Source organism: Bombus bifarius, unplaced genomic scaffold (assembly GCF_011952205.1).
Source record: "Bombus bifarius isolate JDL3187 unplaced genomic scaffold, Bbif_JDL3187 scf7180000007964, whole genome shotgun sequence".
Classification (NCBI taxonomy): domain Eukaryota; kingdom Metazoa; phylum Arthropoda; class Insecta; order Hymenoptera; family Apidae; genus Bombus; species Bombus bifarius.
In genome coordinates, this window is record NW_022884351.1 from 314,252 (window position 1) to 334,654 (window position 20,403).

Genomic DNA, 20,403 nt, shown 5'->3' on the forward strand with positions numbered 1-20,403 from the left:
CTACCAGCAATCACTTGTCCTTACTCTAAGAATCCACAAGTTACTACACGTATATTTGAATATTATATAAGTTGCGCGAATATTTCTACCTTGACATTTTCCATGAATGCATATACACGCGCGACCTATAGATTATGTTTAATTACGTTCAGAGAAATATGAAACCGCATAAACGCACGATGAAACGGCGTTCTACTTATTCCCTTAATTTCGCCGAGACGCGTTGTTATTGCGTCGCGTTCTCTGTATTACGTTAATACCGTCCGCCTGATAAAGCCATACGTGATATCGTCGCCCGCACTTTCGCACGGAGATATACGAGAATCTCGGCCGCGTCTGCAGCGTTAAATATCGTTTCTTTCGTTTGATTCGTAAAAACTCGGCTGCAAAACGCTTTCGTGTTATTTCGCGGTGTAAAGTCGAGCGGCAAGTTTATAAACGACACCGACGCGTGCAACCGCTGGCACACGGTTCTTCTCGTATCTTTAGATCGACGATATCTACGCGAGGCGATGCGGCTGCTAAATTTCGAGAGGCATCGTGCACCGACGAAACGACGGGATATTACCGTCGTGCCGGCCGTTTTGTACGAAGCGTTTTACAAGTACCGTATGAACGCTATGAAAAAGTACTCGAAGATCCCGACGAATTGGCCTTTCGTAAAGGGAACGACGTTAAAAAGGAGAGTCTCTTTTTCGTACTAAAGTCACCTTTGCGTCTCGTTGAGTAGATACGGATGATCTAAATTCGTCAGTGAAATTACAAACGTTTCGTGGTTCGAAGTAACTCGAAAACTTTTTATGTACACGTTGTACGAAACATTCGGGAATTTCGTTATTACGATGTTACTTTTGTTAACGTCTATCGCGATTACGGTGGTGAAACTTGAAAGGGATCTGACAATTTGAGTACGCAGCAGTCGCCAGACATTTATCGGAAGCGTACTCGTCTCACAGATCGACAAAGTGTTCGAATTTGAAGCAATTGATCGCGATATCGACGAGCCACCACGATATTTAACGAAACGATCTTCGACACCGATCGTCCGTTTAAGACTGCTGTTCACGCTGTACGCTGTATTTTTCACCAACCGCACGTTTGCGATAAACGTCTTCCAACATTTATATACGTTTCTACTTACGATATTGAAACTTTTATTCGCGACTATCGTAATTACTTGGATAAAACTCGATTTAGACGTTTGTGAAAGTTGCGAGATGTTTATCGGTAGCGTACGCTTCCCACCAAACGCCATCAAAGTATTCGAACGGTCGATCATTCGCTACATCGATAAGCCACGATCTCGGCAGACGAGCAAACGACTCGTAACTTCTCGTAACACGTTCTTGGATTTTCCAATGTTACCGTTAGAACGTAGGTAACGTATCGATAAAAATGTTCTGTCGTAAGTGCTTGATCGCTTTCGCGAGCCGCTGTATTCGAACGGGAGAGCGCAGACGCGACTTTTTGCCCGCGAAAGTTCTACGTACGATTATATAAAACGCGTATATTGCTAATATCGCGATATCGAAAGTCGTTCTTCCTGCGAAAATTGCTCGCGGTTCTGGGACGAACGAAGGCATTTCCGTCTATAGGACGGAGCGTTTGTATCCGTTCTTCCCTTGCATCTTCTATACAAGGTGTCACCAGGGAGTTTCGAATTGTCTCTTTCGACGACAATAGCCGTGGCTCTGGATTTTCCATTTCGCGAAACGTCTGCATCGATCGGACACATATTCGTTCGTTCGTTCGTTCTTCTCCTCTTCTCTCGCCTTCTTTTCTTTTCTTTTCTTTTCTTTTCCTCTTTTTTCCCCTCGTTCTCTCTCTTTCTTTTTACGAACACTCCGTGCTTTTATAATCCGCGTGAAATCTTTCTTTTCGACGATGCTTGCACGTTGTTTTTCGCTCGCGATGCGTGAAATACCGTTTGCTCTTTCCACGAAGGTATCGCGCGCCCGACGATTCTTCCACGACTAAAAATCAATTTTTCCACATTCCGTGCAGCTCCATGCTCGTGTTTCGCGCGATATTAAATCCGACATTAAATCTGATACGCGTTTCGTTGGTTGTGCTTCGTTCGAACGCGAATAGACGCGCGGATGGGGAAAAAAGTTGAGCGATCGTCGGGATAAAACGCACGATAATAGGCGATTTGCATTTAAAAAACGCGCGAAAAAGTTGATATTTCGACATCTTTATTTCTACGCTGGTTCGAACGAAGAGAAGTCGCTTTACGCGCTCCATCGTTCCCAAGTATCCTCGCACTTTGGCTAATCTGCGGTAACGAACTGCGCGAATCGATGCCAAAATTAATATTCCGTGGTCGCGATATTCAGACGGACGAAACAAATCTCTGCTCAAGTTCTGTTTCTTTGATCACGCTCGTAATAATTTGTAAATTTGCTATAATTACGCGAGACAATTGTAAATTTGTATAGACGGCTACGGTCTGCTAATAATTCGTTATAACGGAAGAATATCTCGTTACTTCTTTTCGCCCTTTCTTATTCATCCTCTTTTCCTTTCCTTTTCGACTTCTTTCTTATTCGATAGATAGAGTTGACATTTGCCGCGATACTCTTACGAAAGGAAAAGAAAAAATGCAGGCAAGGCGGCGGCGGCGGCGGCGGCGGTACGCAATCGGAATTCGCAATTACACGGCCATGATTATCGTTATGTACTGTTGGCAATTCGATACGAATGCTCGAAAGAAATTCGCTCAACGACTCGCGAGATTGAGACAGACGCGGTAATAACGACTGTCGGAGCTATGTAAATTACCTCTATCCGCGTCGAAAATCGCGTATATCTCGCGTTTGCTTTCGTGCGTGCACGCCAACTCGTCGGACAGAAAGAAACGTTCGTGCAGGTAACGAGAACGTCCGACGAAGAAAACGACTTTACGCCATCGTATCGATATTTTTATACGTTCTTTTCCTTTTTTTCTTTCTCTTTTTCTTCCTCCCCCCCCCTTCGAACGAGGAAAAAGCCGGTTCAAAATTAATAGGGGTTTTCTCGTTGCTTAATCACATCGCGCTCAGCTTTCACCGTTTCTTTCCTCTCGGTGATTTATCTTGTTTACTTCTGCATCGTGAATTTCTGCAAGTTCAACGGTAATGGATCTTTCGAATCAGGTCCTGGCCACTTACAGACACTTCGATTTAACTCTCAATTACCAATGTAACCGGAATATTTCGCACGTTCGTTTGATTTATCAATACCTGCGCGTATTTTATCATCCCATTTCCTATTTATCGAAAAATTTCCTTCCATTTTGACTCTTCGCTGTACTTTCGTTACTTTCTTTTCGCTCTCCTCTTCCTTTTCTTCTCTTTTTTCCTCGACAGAGACATATCGTTTTGTAATTATTTCAGAAGCGATCGTTAATTTGGTCGCGTACCGGAGGCACTTGCGATTAATACGTCGTAGACGAATAATCGTGTCTGTTAGGTTTCAAAGTTGACGAAGCGTCGGTCATCCGTTATGCGTGAAATTTTAACCGAAAGAAAGTAAATACGACTAATTTGTCTTTAGATTTTTTTTACATTTTTCCAAAGTACTAGCTAACGTATCGTATTATCCGATATATGGCGCAATGTATAAAACGAAGCTTCCATCGTTCCAAGAACAACGCCGTAATAGTTCTTTTTTCCACGTTATTGATACACTAAGCTTCGAAGGTTATTTTAAGTTTACCGTCGTAAACTCTTCGAATGTCATTTATAATAAAACTTTCACGGTAAATGTCTCGATAAATACATCGAAACTTCCTCTATAATATCTCGTAGGAGGCGCGCATCTCATACGAGATATAAGGTAATTTAAGAATCGAACGTGTAATAGAGCGAGCGGACGTTTGACATTCAGTTTTTACGTACCGTGAATCTACTTGAAGCAACGTGAAATTATTCCTTTCCGTCTAACTTTATACACATGGTTAAAAAAAAAAAAAGGAAAAAAAAAGAATTAGAATTGAAAAGTTTCAATTTTTGTTGCCAGTTAAATCACGTAATTGTTCTGTGAATCTATATATACGTTGTATGTATATGTACAATATATATATAGCTTACTCAACTATGGCCAAAGATAGTATCCGTTAAAGAAGCAACCGATAACTTGTGGAAAATCGACATAAACTTTATAGCTTAAGCGTGTTACCAGCTTTTTTTTTAGCGGAGTATCACGTTTTACTGGCTTCTTGCGTCGAATCAAGACGCGAAAGCTTACATCTTCGAATCTACCGAGCTATTTCCTTCCTCCGACTTTTTCATACTTTTTCAATAACGTATTTCCATCTAGTTATCGAGACTAAAAGATAAAAGTGGAGAAAAAAGACGAGTGCGATCAGAATGCGATACGATCGTCGCAGTGTCGTCGATAGCGTATATTTATTATCGTTTATTTAATTGTTGCCTTGCGTCTTCGAACGGCTTCCGATTTTACGACAAGTTTACGAAAATAGTCAGTCTCGCCGGACATGTATTTTAGATAAAGATTTGGTTCTACCCGTTTCCTCTTACGCGTACTTGCTTCGCGAGTAATACGAGCGGTCGTTCCATAAATTAATTGCAGTTACATGTACGAGGTTACGGGGATACATAAATTACTCTTTATCGGAGGAATCGATCGACACCGATACGAATTGTCGATTCTCGTTGGAGGGAAGAAGACCGGTTCGATCTCGTTGGATACGAGCTCTGGCAGTTAAGGGTTAAACGCCGTTGGAACGTCGGGGAATTAGACGAGGGCAAAGCTGGATGTTTGAAAATCGAACGTTGCATCCGACGAATAGATAATTCCGCGCAGCTATCGGGATCAGATCGGAGTATCGTTGGGCGTGCGAATTTTCGTAAAACGTATCCCCTCGTTTCAGCTTGATAACCAGTCCCTTGCTTATTCGAAACGTTATTTTCGCGTAATCGCGGCTTTAGTCGAGCAATTAGTTGCGCGAAATTGAGAGCTTATTCGATCGACAGGAAATAAATAGTCGGCAGGCTGAACGGGTTAAAAAAAAATGATACTGACGTGGCTGACCCCGTTACTAACGGAACTCGTTATCCTCGCTTTTCATTGACTGGAATCAGGCAGCCGATTGTTCGTTCACCGAAGAATACGCGATTACGAACGGATACACGGAATCATCGCTCATTTCCACCATTGTACGTATCGCCTTACGTTGTCGCGAAATTAACCAGAGTTTCTTCGTTTTATCTTTTTCACGTACGGTAAGTAAGGCAGACTGGAACGAACAGAATCGCTTCTCGAACCATCTTCGTTATAGCGTCTCTTCTTTGTAGCGTACATCGAAATGTATGCGTTTAAACGTAATAGATCCGATAGCCCGCGGTTAAAAGCAAATGTATCGCTGATACGACGCCGTTTGAACGACGAAGAAACGACGTAGTAAAATATATATCTGTGTGTAAGATTCTACACCCGAAAACAACGAACGACTTTGTATAAACTTTGTGTTTTTCTTCGGATTTTCCGTTATTTAATAATCTCTGCGCAAGATGCTGGAAACGACCATTTTGCATTTCGAGGCAAACCCGTGCACGTCTTGTCGTGCATCCGCTTACGTTGCGAATGCTTCTATCCTCGACTTTGGTGCGTTCGACGTTTAGTACGTAGTACGTTTAAATGTATCGTCAGCTGTCGATCGAAGCGGATCCCACGTGTTCCGTTACACTTTGCGCATCGTTATATTCGATGCCTATAAAATATCGATATTCGGTGGTCCAAAGTAAGTTTACTTTTATCCGTTTTCTATCTTATTTTTCTACCTATCTCTCTCTCTCTCTCTTTCTAGCTTATATTTATGCAATCGCGTTGCGTAAGTCGCATCTACGCGAAAGAAGCTATTCGGTAGAATGCGTAAAAAATAACGATAACGCGGCAGTATTTTTAGGTAAGCGCTTATAGCAATTTCATCGTGGAAAGTCGTTAATCGTTTTAACTTTTGACGAAGCGGTTCTCTCTGAAAAATTTTCCATCGTAAAATTTTGCGGTTCGTGCCCTTCCGAAAGCGAAGCGAAGCAAAGTACGGCGATGTTGCCATCACGGAGCAAGCAGCGAAACAACGGCCAACGATGGCGCGAACGCAACGTTATGGGAAAACGTAAATAAAGTAACTTATTACACAGGTATCGTTTTATCGAGGTACGACAAGCGTACCGAAACGATAGGTGCTTCGGAGAAGTTGGCAGACGCGTTAAGGAATAGAATTCGATATTTCGTATAAATTAACCGAAACGATATCGCGGATAAAATATCCCCCTAAAATCTTTTCTTTCTGTTATTTGTTCTCTGTATGGACGATCGATCCTTACCCTTGATAGATTTACGCGAACAGAGTCGCACAGTTCGATAAAATCCTACGATCGCAAAATCCTCAATGCCCGCACGATTTCTCGTCCCAGATGGAGACGTTCGCGTCTCTTTCGTACGGTACAATAAGTTTCGCTCATTTATTTATATCGTTACGATATTTTCCGTTTTCGGACAATTTGGCGAAATTTCACGAATTTGTCGAATCGTAGCGAAACGAGGTAGCCGAATTACTTCGAGTAACGGTAGCACGGCCGAAATCTTCGTGGCATCAGCCGGGTTTGGTCGTACGATTACTGGAGAGGACTGGAGAGGACTGGAGAGGATGCACGATCTTCGAGTTATTGCGGCGCATCGTGGTCGAGTTTCGTGGCGAACAACGCAAAGATATTCGAACGCGCGAATATCGCGATATCAGCCGATCGTTACGTTTTGAAAAATCGTCGCATTTTTCAAGGCATTCGAGTAATATCGTAGTTTAAATTTGACGAAATTTATTTTTTACCTAACTTCACGAAACTGAATTACAATCGACAGGGGCAACGTAACAGATTTTAATGGGAAACGTTTCGATTTGAATATTCGCATCGTCGAATAACGGACTGATATCGATTGGAAAGATACCTCGTGCGCGAATCGAATCGGGCCAAATCGACTCATGCGATTATAAGGGATTAAGGGACGACATATACACCTATCTGTAGGATGGTAAAAGGTATATCTATCGTTGAGATTTTTTCCCGACGAAACTAATGGAATTTTAAATTAAACTTTTTATCGTTCGCGATATATATGTATATATGTATACAGATGTTGTAACGATCGTATAAATTTGATGAAAAAATATGGGGAAATAACGCCGGAACCGTAGAAGCTCGCAGCGTAAGGTGTAAATTCTGTATCGTTTGTAACTGAACGGAAAAAGTGATTTGATTTTTCAGATATGCCAACAGATCCGGCATGTTTGTTGCAGGCGACTACAAAAATATTATTTTTTTTTTCCTCGCGAAATAACGGTTATGCGAGATTCCAGTCGCGATTTTTCCCCGGAAAATACGATCTTTTTTATATACCGAAAAAGGAACAAAAAGAAAGGAAGGAAAAAAGAAGAAGAAAAAAACCGCAGAGATATCAAAAAAGTTTTACGACAGATACCCGCAAAAATATTAAAAAGTATAAAGATAATTGAATGTAAAATGACTATCGGTTTTTTTTTACGTCGGTTTAATAGTTCTATGGTGTTTTTATCGGCAATTTGTTTACAAAAGGGGAAAAAAGATAAACGTTGTTTCGAGAAATATGCGTGGAAACGGGTATAGAAATTTATGCACAACAGGCTGCGCGAATTTGTACCATCGTAACGTCGTGGCGCTATTTCCAGCGTGAAATTTTGCAAACGTATTCCGCGTACAATTCTGGTGTACGATTCTTCCTTTAAAATTCCGCGAAAATATTTCATGTTTCCGAGCGAAACGTCAGTGTCAAATTTTCGTCAAAATGCCAATGTCGATGCTTCGTCTCGAAGACGCAGACGTCGATGTCTAAATAACAACGTTAAAATGTTTAATTCCACAAAATGATCTTTGCGTTGTCCCACGCGAATAGACGAGGAACGGAACGGACAATCGCATTATCAATCTCTTACGTTTTCTATCATTATTTGTCCATCACTGCGACGACAAAAGCTCGACGAACCAAGTACATTTTCGACGCGAGATAAAGGAGAAGACAGCAGGAAAAAGACGTGGAAGCGGCGATAGGCAACTTACGGTAGATTCGTTGGATCGCGCGATGACTCGAAAGTGAAATCGCGTTGGTAGGGACGAGCGTGCAAGAAATGCTCGACGCGCCTCTCGAAGCGAAAAAGCGGCGTACGAGGAAACAGGAAGTCGATGGGGCGGTCGACGACAGAACGCGGACGTCTCTTACGAGCAGAAACTCGCTATTCGCGTGTCGAACCGTTTAAGGTGATATATGCGCAGCCAGCCGAGTATACCGAAGGATCGATTTTTTAAAGCTATTTCTATCCAAATATATCTTTCGGATGTACTTGGCCATAGTAATTTATTAGAATAATAGACATTTTTAATACTTTTACTTAGTTGTTGTACATATATTTATATATATATACACACACACACACATGTATATTTCGACAAAGAATCATAATATCAAATAAAGTAAGCGTTTAAATAGCGCTATTTTCATTAAAAACGCTAAAATAAACGTCGGCTTTTAAAACGAACAAAGGGATTTAATGTTTGCTGCAACCGAGATTGAAAATATTATTTTTCCCGCTGGATCATAGCTATTGCAGATTTCAATCGTGACTGGAGAATTACTCGTATTGCCCGGTATATTCCACTGGATAATAGCATTTTAATTGCATTTTTCGTAAAAATGACGTCCATCGATCGTGTAATTTTCAATAGACGTAGAAGAGAAAAGGAGCAAGCCGATACCTTCGCTCGTATCGTATTTGCTTCTCGCAAAGATTAACAAAGCGTCGCAGAATAAATATCAAACTTCATCTTCGATTTTCAGTGTTTCCCCCGTTCATTCGTCTCGCGTTATCTTATCGAAGGCACGCGGAAACGTATTTTTCCGCCGGATCGACAAACGATCGACGTACTATTCCGCGTCTTCCTAGATTTTGCGTGGTCAGCGCTTTTGCGTTTAACGTTCGTTGTATCGTATATTTCTTTGTGTTAAACGGGGTAAGCCGTGAATCACGCGATGAGAAACGAAGATAATACGTTGCGAAATAAAATGCTAATTTCTTTCATGGGTCGCCGCGTAAGGCGAATTTAACGGCGAGGAGTTGACGAATTTCAGACACTCGTCGTATCGAAAGTCGCGTATCTTCTTAGCTCGTAGAACCACCTGTGCGAACGGATGAATCCTCCGTACACGTTCTCGTCGACTTTCCGTCCGATTCTCAGCCGTTTCTCTTCTTCCGTCGTTAACGGATTGTCCGAGTTTGAAAAAAATACCGACGAACGTTGTCGATGTTCGGTCCGATGCTATTTACTTTGGAGCTTGTCTCGACGGATTAAACGTTCTTGGAAACGAAAGCGCGACTGAAAATAAAAAGATTCGAAGGTCGCGGTAGGGTTAAGCGAATTTTCCTTCGGCGATTTCTCTTTTCCTGGTCGTGGCAAGTTTCAACAGCTTCTCCGTATCGTCGATAAAACGTGGACGGATCACGTGGACCTTAATGCGATGCGATTTAACGCGTGGCCAATTACGTAGTTACTTTTGCGCCAGTCCGACTTCCTGGATTCCGGTTCGATCTGCTCTCTGGCCGATCGCCGATTGTGCAACGGCGATTTTTCCGTTCCATTGGCAGATAAAAGTGGCGACTAAATATGTATCGTGGCATAGCTTCAGGGGTAAATTGTTACGTCTACTTAAATAAGAGGAAAAATTCGTATAAACGTATATCTGATATGACCTTATTTTCGAGTTAAAGCTGCTTTTGCGTTGCATCAGTGGCTCGACTGCCTTCGCAGAAACTCTTTCGACCGAGTATTTTTGTCTCTAATACAACCTTCTAACTATATTATATTCTACTATCACGTGATTTACAAATGACGAACTTGCGTATTCGTATTCGTATCGTTTCTTCGCTTTCTACGCATCTCTGAATCTATGTTCTTCAAATTAGTCGTTTAACTGGTACATGTACCGTTATCGCGTCATTTGTCGTAATCCGCGAGTTGCTTCCTAGTCTCCAAATCAAAGTGAAAAATCCCGATCGATTCGAATCTATGTTTCTACGATCAGACAAATTTTCTTCGCGAGAGAACGAACGTCTGACGTTATAGACTGTTTTCCATTTGTTCGAGTCGATCGACGACCGAATAACTTTGATCGATTCAACGTCATCTATCGACGTATCGCGTACCAAAAACTTTAAGCACGTATTTATTTCTTTAAGCACGTATATAAAATTCCAGCTGGTGAAATCGATACGATCGATCGATCGATCGATCGAACTTGTAACTTTGTCGATGTTAGCGAAAAATTATTATTCAAAATTTAGAAGAGGCGTAGTCGATGAATTCGACTCGCCACAAGCTCCTCGTACGTTCGAACGGAACCTTCTTTCCTCTTCTCGTCTGTCCGATTCGTCTCTAGAGTTATGCCCGCGTATTTTTAAATAGCCCAGTACGTTGATCGATGGCCGGGAAACAAAAAATCGGATTGTTCGCTATCGATGTTCGGCGTCAGAAATGCGCAAACGATAAAGTATCGTAGTCCCGTGTTGTCATCGAGCCGATCGTATTTTAACCGTGGCACGGCAGTGCTCTTTAAAATTCAATGAAACGAACGGAAAAATCGCGGAACGAGCCCCTTGAAATTCGCCTGCGACTTCATTTCGCTTTGTTCCCTTCGAGTTTGTTTCAAACTCTCTCTCTCTCTCTCTCTCTCTCTCTCTCTCTCTGTGTCTCGTTCAAGCGTTTCTCTCCGTGCTCCTCCCGAGCTTAATATCAGATTTTAATATCGGAATTTTTTTTGCATCCGGTCGTTGGTTTAGCCACGTCTCTCGAGCACTTCTGTTCGAGGCCAAACGCGACTCGCGCGAGCTTAGCCGACAAGTCGGCGTATCTGGGTTCAGCCTAAATAGGTAATTCAACTTCCATAGGTTCTCGGATGTCGCGCAACTATAAACTGAACTAGAGCATTGGCCAACCGGGAAAAAAGGTGAAATCGCGAACGATACTCGAACGTGCTCGAATCGCCGAGATAATTGGTCGATTAATCCCTTCTCGTCGGCAGACGATAGCCTAAATGGAAAATCAAACTTTCGTTCGACCAACGAAAATATTTCTTTGCCGATGTTTCTCTGTTATCCGGAGGGTTCGATAGGAGCGTGGTACGAGAGCGCTTTTTTCTTTTTTTTTCTTTTTTTTTTGGTTGGAAAAAAAGAAGGAAGAAAGAACGAAACGAGACGAATAGAGGAAACGAACTATAGAATACGCGTTTATCCAGAGGATTCCGTTTTCAATTTTCAAGATTTTCTGAATATCTATTATAACGCGTTTTTATTGTTTCTACTACACAGATTTTTCCGCCAAAGTTTAAAACGTTTGCTATCACGGGAGATCGAAGCGAAACGTCCACCGCGGTGGATTTGCGTTTGACTCGAGGACATATTGTACTTTTGCACGATTAAGCGATATAACGTATTCCTATCGTAAAGAATATCCAAAACATTTTTTACAAATGAAACGCGTCAGTCGTACGTATAAAAGTTTCGTTCTATAGAAAACATAGTATATTAAATTTCGTATCATTTGGTACTATTCTCGCATAAATAGAAAAATTGTATGCCGCGAGAAGGAAACGCGCAACTCGATGAAAACACGCGTTTCGGTGGAGAATAAGGATATCAACGTACGAATCCTTTTTACAGCCACTGTGATATTTTGTTATCTCCTAGCTTGAAATTAGATCCAAGTCGATTCTTTTCGTCATTTATGTCGTTTCTCCCGTAAACTCGTTGGTCGTTGAAGGCGCTTTGAAAAGAATCAACGCGACAGGAATTTAGCAATTGCGTTTTTGCCTAACCAAATACTGTAAGATTAAGGTTTCAGAATCTAACTCCTGCTCGCGGAACATCAGCAAAATTTGATTCAAATACGACCAACGCGAGTTTCAGTGGAAATAAAGTTCAACTGTGAATGGAGTATTAACAAGTGGTATTAAATAGACTTAGGATAGGATATACGAAGTTGGCATACTGGTATTTAGGTACTCTGTAAATCTAACCTTCCGATCTACGACGAATTTAAACGTCGAATAAGGATAAAACGTGTCTTTTTCTTTCAACTGTTGCAATGGTCGTTGTACGATTTCTTTATACGTTGCGTACGTCAAGTAAGTGTATTTTCCTCCATTTTCTACGAGTAATTGATATTTTTCTGCGAGTTTTGCTTATTCGTAAAACTTAATCTTTAATCTATTAATAGATAATAGATTAAAGAAGAATATTTGCAATATCAGCGTATTTTTCAGTCTACGAAGTTGACCAACGTGGTTTCTAAACGTCTCGATCAAAGATTAATATTCGTTGTTCGTCGCGATATTCGAGTAATAAACGACAGATGGAGCGAAGCGATCGCCAGACCAAAGATCTACAAAAATCGCCAAAACGTTCGCTCTCTTCTTTCGCGGCGTAAACCGCGCGATAAATGAAAATCCGTATACCAATACCATTGACGTAAATCATATAGAAAATACGTTCCGCGCTATAACGATCCGTTCCTCCACTTTTTCTCTCGGTATTTTTTTTCCCCTTTTTCTGATTTATCTGTACTCGCGTTCGTCTGTATTACGCGTTTTACGGGAAATATTTTGGAACGCAAACGTACACGTTTACGCGAGTATATATTCTTTTAACTTTAACGTAAACGAAGGACGTACTTTGACCGTACTTTGAGTTAGACGGAGGTTTTTGACGATAGACAAGCGATTGACGAAACGTCGACAATTAGCCTATATAACGATCGATACGTTCGAGAGGGTAGAGTTTACGTAAATATATAGAATATACGATACGTAAAAGTTGCGTAGGATAAACGTGGAAACGGTGTGGCGAACCACTGCGCGTGATATAGAGACAGATATGGTACGCAGGCGAAGTATCGTCTCTCTGGAACCTTCGATTTCGCAGAAACTGAAAACTTTCTAACGCGATATCTAACCACTTGTCCAGACAATCGATCGTACGATTATACTACGTACAATTTTATTGCGAAACGGAGACCGTGCGTGGTTCGCGCCAGGCCGAGACGCATTAGCCCTCTCACCGCGAGACGCGAACGCCATTCTGACGCTGTAACCTGGCCGGATTGCGTGGGCCATTGTGACAGTTTCGTCGCGTTATTATTCGTTACGGTTGGCGATAATTGGTCTCGTCGGAGTCCTTGATCTTACGCGCCGCCTCGACGCTTCCCGATTCAGCGAAATCGCGCGTGTAACGAATTTCCGTTAGATCAGGCGAAAAGCGACGATAATCGCGTCTCGTTGGTTGCTCGTGCTCGTCGCTCGTTCTCCCTACGCGGCAGATTCGTGTGCGTGCGTTCTACATCTATATCGGCGTGGCTGTCCTCAGGCCCATATATAGGGGCCCCTTTACTCGGTCGCTGGCTTACAGCATCCGCAGCCGTCAGCGCGAGTGCATCGTCGTCTTTCTCGCGGTGGTCTCGTTGTTTGAAATCGCTTCGAATCGTCGGGAGAACCGTGTCGATTATTTTTTTTTCCCCCTTCTTTGTCTGCTTGTCGCGTCAAGCGATCAGGGCGTTCGCGTCGTAACCGCGTCGTAACCGCGTCGTAACCGCGTCGTAACCGCGTCGTAGCCGCGTCGTAACCGCGTCGTAGCCGCGTCGTAACCGCGTCGTCCACTCCAAGTGGTGCACAGAGCGACGGGAGAGCTTTTCGCGAGTTTCCTGCCGGCGTCCTGCCAGTTTCCAACCTTTTTCCATCCCTATTTCCTTCGTCGTTCCTCGTTTCCGTGTTGCCCAGACCGTCGTCCAGTGATCTCGACCGAGTACAGAGTACAGAGGAAAAAGAAAGATAAGAAAACGAGAGGAGAGCAAGGAGATATATATATAGATATATATGGAAGATACTTGCAGTTGAAAAGAGAAATCTTTGGCCTCCGTGGGACGGGAGGAGCCTGGCCGAAGAGAGTCGATTTATTGGAAAATCGTTTCACGGACGATTGTTTGGTCGGAGATCCGGAAGGTGGTTTGGTGGCGGTAAATCGGTGGCCAGGCCGGGTAGAAAAGAGGCGAGAGAAGGGGGATAAGAGTATTGTGATTTCGGAGAGATCTGTGCGGAGCGGCGGGTGCGGGTTTTTCGGGTGGGCGAAAAGGATTTTCGTCGGTTCGGAGGGATACGGAAGCCGACGAAGCTCGAAAGATGCTCTGAATAGATGGTCCCGGTGTTTCGGTGCTATCTGCTACTTTTGCCTCGCTGGCTCGACCTGGCATAGTTTCGCCGCCGCGGTAATCGCGTATACGGCGTTTTATCGGCCGTTTCGCGTAACGCTTGAAACTCCGTGAGCCGCGATAAAACGATCGACGGACGATTTTCTGCCGTTGCGATATTAACGAAGAGAGGAAAGGGGGAAAAAGAAGAGGAGAGAGAGAGAGAGAGAGAGAGAGAGAGAGAGAGAGAGAGAAGGTGGCAGCGGAGTACAACAGCGGAACCTCTTGCAGTACGTACGCAAGGGGAGAAAAGGGCCTCGTAAAGCGTTGCACGTTGAAAGCTTTTATATTGGATCAGCGATTAAAGTAGCGCCTGCGAAGGTGTCGAGAACCGTGCCGCTCTGCCTCTCCCCTCTTCACGGTGATACACAGGATATACGCGAATGTTCGTGTACGCTTCGTACGACTGAAAAAGGGACTCGTAAAGCACACATTCTCGCGCGAGCATGCGGTTCGCTGGAACATCGATGCGTCTTTTCAACGACGCGTCGCGATGCACGTGCACGCTGCTGCCGTTGTTGCTGTTGCTCCGATTGGCGTGCGTCGTGCACCTCGTATCGGCCATCGGTGACGATTATCATCACGATTACGAACGTGCGCTTGCAGGTCCGCGCACGTGCGCCGACTCGGAGTTCAAGTGCGCCAACGAGAAGTGCATACCCGGAACCTGGCACTGCGATGGCGAGGATGATTGTCACGATGGCTCTGACGAGGATCCAACGGTCTGCAGTAAGTACTTACGTTCTCTTCTTTCTTTCTTTCCTTCTTCATCTTCCTTATCATCATCGTCGTCGTCATCGTCATCTTCTTCTTCTTCTCCTTCCCCTTCCCCTTCTCCTTCTTCTATCTTGTTCGATGGAACGATTCTATTTCCTCTCTGTGTCGTAGTTAGTTTTTAGCAACGGTACGATGGTTATGGCCGGAATAAATTCGACTCGAAATGATTTTCAATTACGCGGCCATGCAAGCTGACAATGGAATTGCGAGGATTTCCAGACGCCGGGTGTAGATCGTGAGATTTCCAGACGGTTTTAAGAGAATATTTTCGCGCAAAGATTTTTCCCATATTTCTCCTTGTTCCGTGCTTCTTTTCTTCTCTCTTCTTTTCCGCCCGATCATTTTTTATCGTTAACGAGCTCCCAAGGAAAATACCCCGGGGTTCCTTGCTCTAATTTCGCGATAAAAGTTCCCTTAAAAAGTACGTCGCAAGTACGTTCCTTTATCGAATATAAAAATTCGGAGACCGTAGATGGATCGAGGATTAAGGTCGCGTTTATACCGAAGGTAAACAGGGAACGATCGCCGTACGATTCCGATTAAACGTTTCTCGTTGGATCGATCCTCGATATCGTGGTTTCTCGATCGATATAGTTTTTTCGTCGAGCAAATATTTTTGCGCTGCCGGTCGAGCCGATCCGAAAGAAAATATTCGTTCCGCGAAACTTGCGTTTGCTTTTTCCGTTTTCCAAGCAACTTCCCTCGCAATTTGCAGCTTGTTCGCATCGGCCATCGGATCGTTCCCCTTTGCTCTCGTCGTCGAGATCTCGATAGCCTGTACGGTACGTGCATGGTAAATTCCTTTCTTTCGAGTATATCGTCGCGATACTCGGCGATGAACGTCGGAACCATGTTCCAGAATGTACGATCTACACCCTGCAGCGATATTAATTACACGAACCGGAGTCAGCTATATTACTCGCGTAGACCGTCTCGGAATTACGAGAGTACGAACTTGGCTTGGCTGGTGGAGTTTGTAAAGTCGAGCAAAGGGCTTTCGACGAAGACGCGAACGTTTCGTAGGTGCGAGAGTCTCGACGTCTTTCTTTTAAAAGATTCTTCGTTATGATCTCGCTCGGAAAGCGAAACGAACCGAAACACGGTCGTAACAAGTCGCAGCATCCCGCGAATCGTGAATCGTCAATGAGACTTACGAAACGCAAACGTCGAAGAAAGCTAGACTCGTCGATGTGGCTTAACGGCTGACATTTATTTATCGCGTAATAGTTGCAACCTTTAACGAGCAATCGACCACGTTTATTTATGAAAATTAAACGCGCGAGCGTTTATTTTAAGATAACCCTGACCAGAGTTTTTCACGAGATTGCTCCCTTTTTTTATTACGTTTTTCATATTACCATCGAGCGTGCAAGTTATTGTTAATCTCTGTCTATTATTTTCGACAAATTCCACTAGCCAATAACTCTCTTCTACGCGTATTCGCAATTTTAATCTTCGCCCGTCACTACGATTTTCCTGAATCGTTATCGATTTATTATATCGTAGTAATATCTATATTTTTTGTCGTGGCCAAAGTAAACGAAGATCGTTTCGAGTTGCACAGGCTAAAAACCAGGCGCAACCGGGGACAGCTGTCGAGCTCCCAGAATTTTTAAATTCCTACATTTTCGTACTTAATTCCCAACGCCAACCAACGTACACGCGCTTGCACGTCGGTGCGAAGTATTTAATGGAACAATACGAATGGATTTTGTCTCCCCCGTTGCGCTGTAAGCTCATTTGTTCGCGAATGAAACCGACTAAAAAATATATATATATATATATTAATGTATATATTACGCGTATGTATACGTACGTACAGTGTCCGACAAAAGTATTCGAACGCTATTAGAAATTTGTTAGGTATATGTTTTACAAGATATTCCAAAATCTCGTTGGGTCTGTAAGGCGACGCGACCGTATTACATCGATAAAATCTGAAACCAATCTCGAACTGTATACACGATCGAAGCTACGAGATATCGGTTGCGAGCATACCCTTCGCAAAGATTGCCAAAGTATTCGTAATTATTTGTTACATCAAGAAACCGCGATATTCGGTAAGACCACGTTTTTTTTAGCACCAATTGTACGTTCAAGGCTACCAGTCGTGCCGTATACCGCGTATATCGTATACCAAGCTTTTGCTTATGTTTGTCGTATATTCTAGTAAGCGTACGTTTACGAGAAACGTCCGACAATTTTTCTACATATTTTCGGATTGGTTTCGAATCATTTATACCGCCACGACGACGATAGTCGTGTCTCGTTGCAATGCCAAGGAAATTTCAAACAGTTTCGTACAATGCGCGCAATATAGCCATAAAAATTTTCCGTAGCAAGTGTCGGAATACTTTCGCGAGCCGCTGTACGTACATCTCGGGACAAAAGTGTCAGGGCGGTCGCTATGCCGATCGCAAGATCGCGGAAACTAAAGCGCGCAACGAAGGTAACGGGAAATGGCGTGTAATTTGGAATTGATGCCGGTATGCCAACGATTTTGTTGGAACACGCGTGCAGCTTGAAATATCGAAATTATCGAAATTATCGAGATATTAAAAGCAAATGTCCCGAGACTTTTGAGCCAGAGTATACATACGTACAATATATGCGACAGCGCATGCACGTTAGCTGCGTCTGGATGCGCGCAAGAAAACTTGGTTCGTTACGTTTAACGGCGAAATTATTTGTGGAAGTAAATCGTATCGGTAAACGGAGAATTATTTCGACCGTGGCACACGTGCGCGCGTGTTTCGTTCAAATATCGGTTGGTCCCTGAGAAAGGGGGAGACGGGGAGAGAGAGGGAGAGAGAGACAGAGAGAGAGAGAGAGAAAAGTTCCTGTTTCATGGATTCAGACAAACCATCTCGCATCGACGTGATTAGCGCGTTTCATATAATTCTTATCGTACTATTTTAAGCTACGTATATATCTCGCTGTATCTTGCATCTGTGTGATTGTATATGTTGTTCATATATATAAATATATATTTTATTATTTTCCAGAGGTAGATTGTTGCGCGATATCGCGTTATTAATAATAACAACGGCTCGTTCTGATTTCGTCGGGCAAATACCGAATTAATATTCATGCTCGTGCATTTCCAGCCACGACGTATATCCATCCGCGATAATTAATATTCAATTATAATGGGCTGGTATGTAAATGCGGGGAAACGGTGTGCGCCACCGCTGATTACTTTCCCGTTTTGGTAATTGTCCGCGCGATCGTCGTTCCATCACCATTATTTACAACTATTCGACCAATTACGCTACTCAAGCTCGCTTTCCGCCGATTACGATCGGTTACGATTCCGTTACACGCGTACGACCGCTCGTGAAATTCCGTCTACGTCCTGTGAAAGTTGGAAATGTCATTTTTGCGTTTCGTATATCGCGCGTGTTAGGTAAAACATTTTGGAATTTCGCTGGCATCGTGATGAAAGGCGACCTTCGCGATTACGTTGCTCGAGATCGTCGAGAATTCCAACATCGATCCGTCGCGCAATTAAAATACGAAGGATCGATATATCTCGCGAATTCGTTTATAAGCAGCAGCAAATTCCAAGTAATGGTCAATTTTTCAGAATAATACGTAGTCTCGATCGTCGTTTTTCTCTGCGTTTCGATTCGCGCAGCTGAGAGATTCAGAGTTTCACCGACGTTATTTAACATCGATATTAAAAAAATGCTAGGATACAACGTAAACAGCCACGTTGAACGTATCGTATAATAGGCGTATAACGAGCCGTTTAAATACTTTTACGATCTTTCGGATGTATTATTCGCGTCGAATGCTGTATTTTCGAGCGTGTTTCAAACTCTACCGACGTAACGACGATAGCGGTGTTTCGTCACGGTGCTAACAAAGTTTCAAAATGTTTCGTATTACTCGCTCGTAATATATTCGCAAGAGGTTTCCACGACTGTTCCAATATTTTCGCGAGCAAATCGTATCGAGATAAAATTTGACAGAATTTCGTTGCAAAGTTGGCGCGCGTTTGCTCCATAGATTACTCGATGGATACGTTTTACTTCGATAAAAACGGCCTTTTTGTTTTCCGAAGGGGTATGAAAAATTATACCGGTCCGTAGTATCGATCGAACGTTGGGGAACTGCTTCTTAACGGTGAGACAGGAAACGAGCAGATGAAAATTACGGAAAAGTAGGTCATTGTTACGACCTTAACGTTCGAGTCGAGTTAAACGCGTTGATGTTTGAGAAATTCCTACGAAATATACATTTTTGAATTTTAAAGAGAGTTTCGCAACACTCGTTATACGATTACGAAAATTAGGGCTTCCGAGTGCAAGCTTTCGAAAGAGATGTCTCGACGTTTCGCGTCGCAGTTACCTTCGTCAGGAGTTGAATTTGCTTTTTAATTTTTTATTATAAAGTATAGAATCCGCTGCCAGGTGGACGTTCGTTAAACTCTTCTTACATCGAGTTTACGCAGCGTGATAAGGCGGATATTTATGCGTTTATAGGATATTTAAAAGCGTAAAGCTGTTACAGAATGTAACTTCGCTTGTAATTTCGGATGAAAGTATAAATTTCGAAATATCTGCGATTTAAAAACGATAAAGATGCTCGATCAGAAGCTGGAACAGTACGCGCGAATACGTTAATCGGTATCGATCCGAAATTTTGGCGTATCTCTTTCGAAAGAACGTGGTTGGCACGCGTAAGCCTCGATTTTTTAGATCGTGCCTTGATCGCAAACAGAGAAACGCGCCACTACCATACCGGCAGTTTTCGATTTTTATTTGTTTCTGTTAAGTAGAAGGGTCGTTTACCGAGCACGCGGAGAGCGTGAAAAATCGATGTTTGGTATTAAAAAGCGATACTTCTCCGCCACGGTAAAACGATACGAGTTACAAAGCTCGGATAATTAAAGTACTTTGCCGCTACTTTATTAAATGAATCGAAAAATATCCGATCCTTCGTCGATAGCTACTATCGCTATTAATTTCGGCTTTCCAATTTCTTTTCCAATTTTTCATCGATGATGCCTCTATATTACGAGTATCGTAACACACCAGCTCATAACGCGATTTATAGTTCCGTTGATCTCGCAACGATTCAGAGAGCGAGAAAAGCGACTGACGTCGATCGTGTTTCGCTTTTTGATCGATAACGTGTTCTAATACACAAGGTGAGAAGCTAGAACCACATAGATCGGAAAATGGACGATAAATGTACGACGAATTAACCGATGCGATTTAATATTCGTCGAACATTAAGGAAGGTGAAAAATGGAACGAAATATGTGGTTTTTTCGTCTGACTTTGTAATCGAATAC

At 42.9% G+C, this 20,403-nt stretch overlaps 1 protein-coding gene across 8 annotated transcripts in view; it reads left to right on the forward strand.

Annotated features, from left to right (window-relative positions):
* LOC117207547 (low-density lipoprotein receptor-like) overlaps positions 1 to 20,403 on the forward strand; it is a 62,956-nt gene that overhangs the window by 15,561 nt on the left and 26,992 nt on the right. For 6 of the 8 annotated variants that reach the window (XM_033447893.1, XM_033447982.1, XM_033448230.1 and 3 more), the window contains one exon: positions 14,931 to 15,053. The exons of the other annotated variants lie outside the window; for them this stretch is intronic. In XM_033447893.1, coding sequence (XP_033303784.1) covers positions 14,931 to 15,053 — 123 coding nt within the window. The remainder of the gene's footprint in view (positions 1 to 14,930; positions 15,054 to 20,403) is intronic. 8 annotated transcript variants of the gene reach the window in all.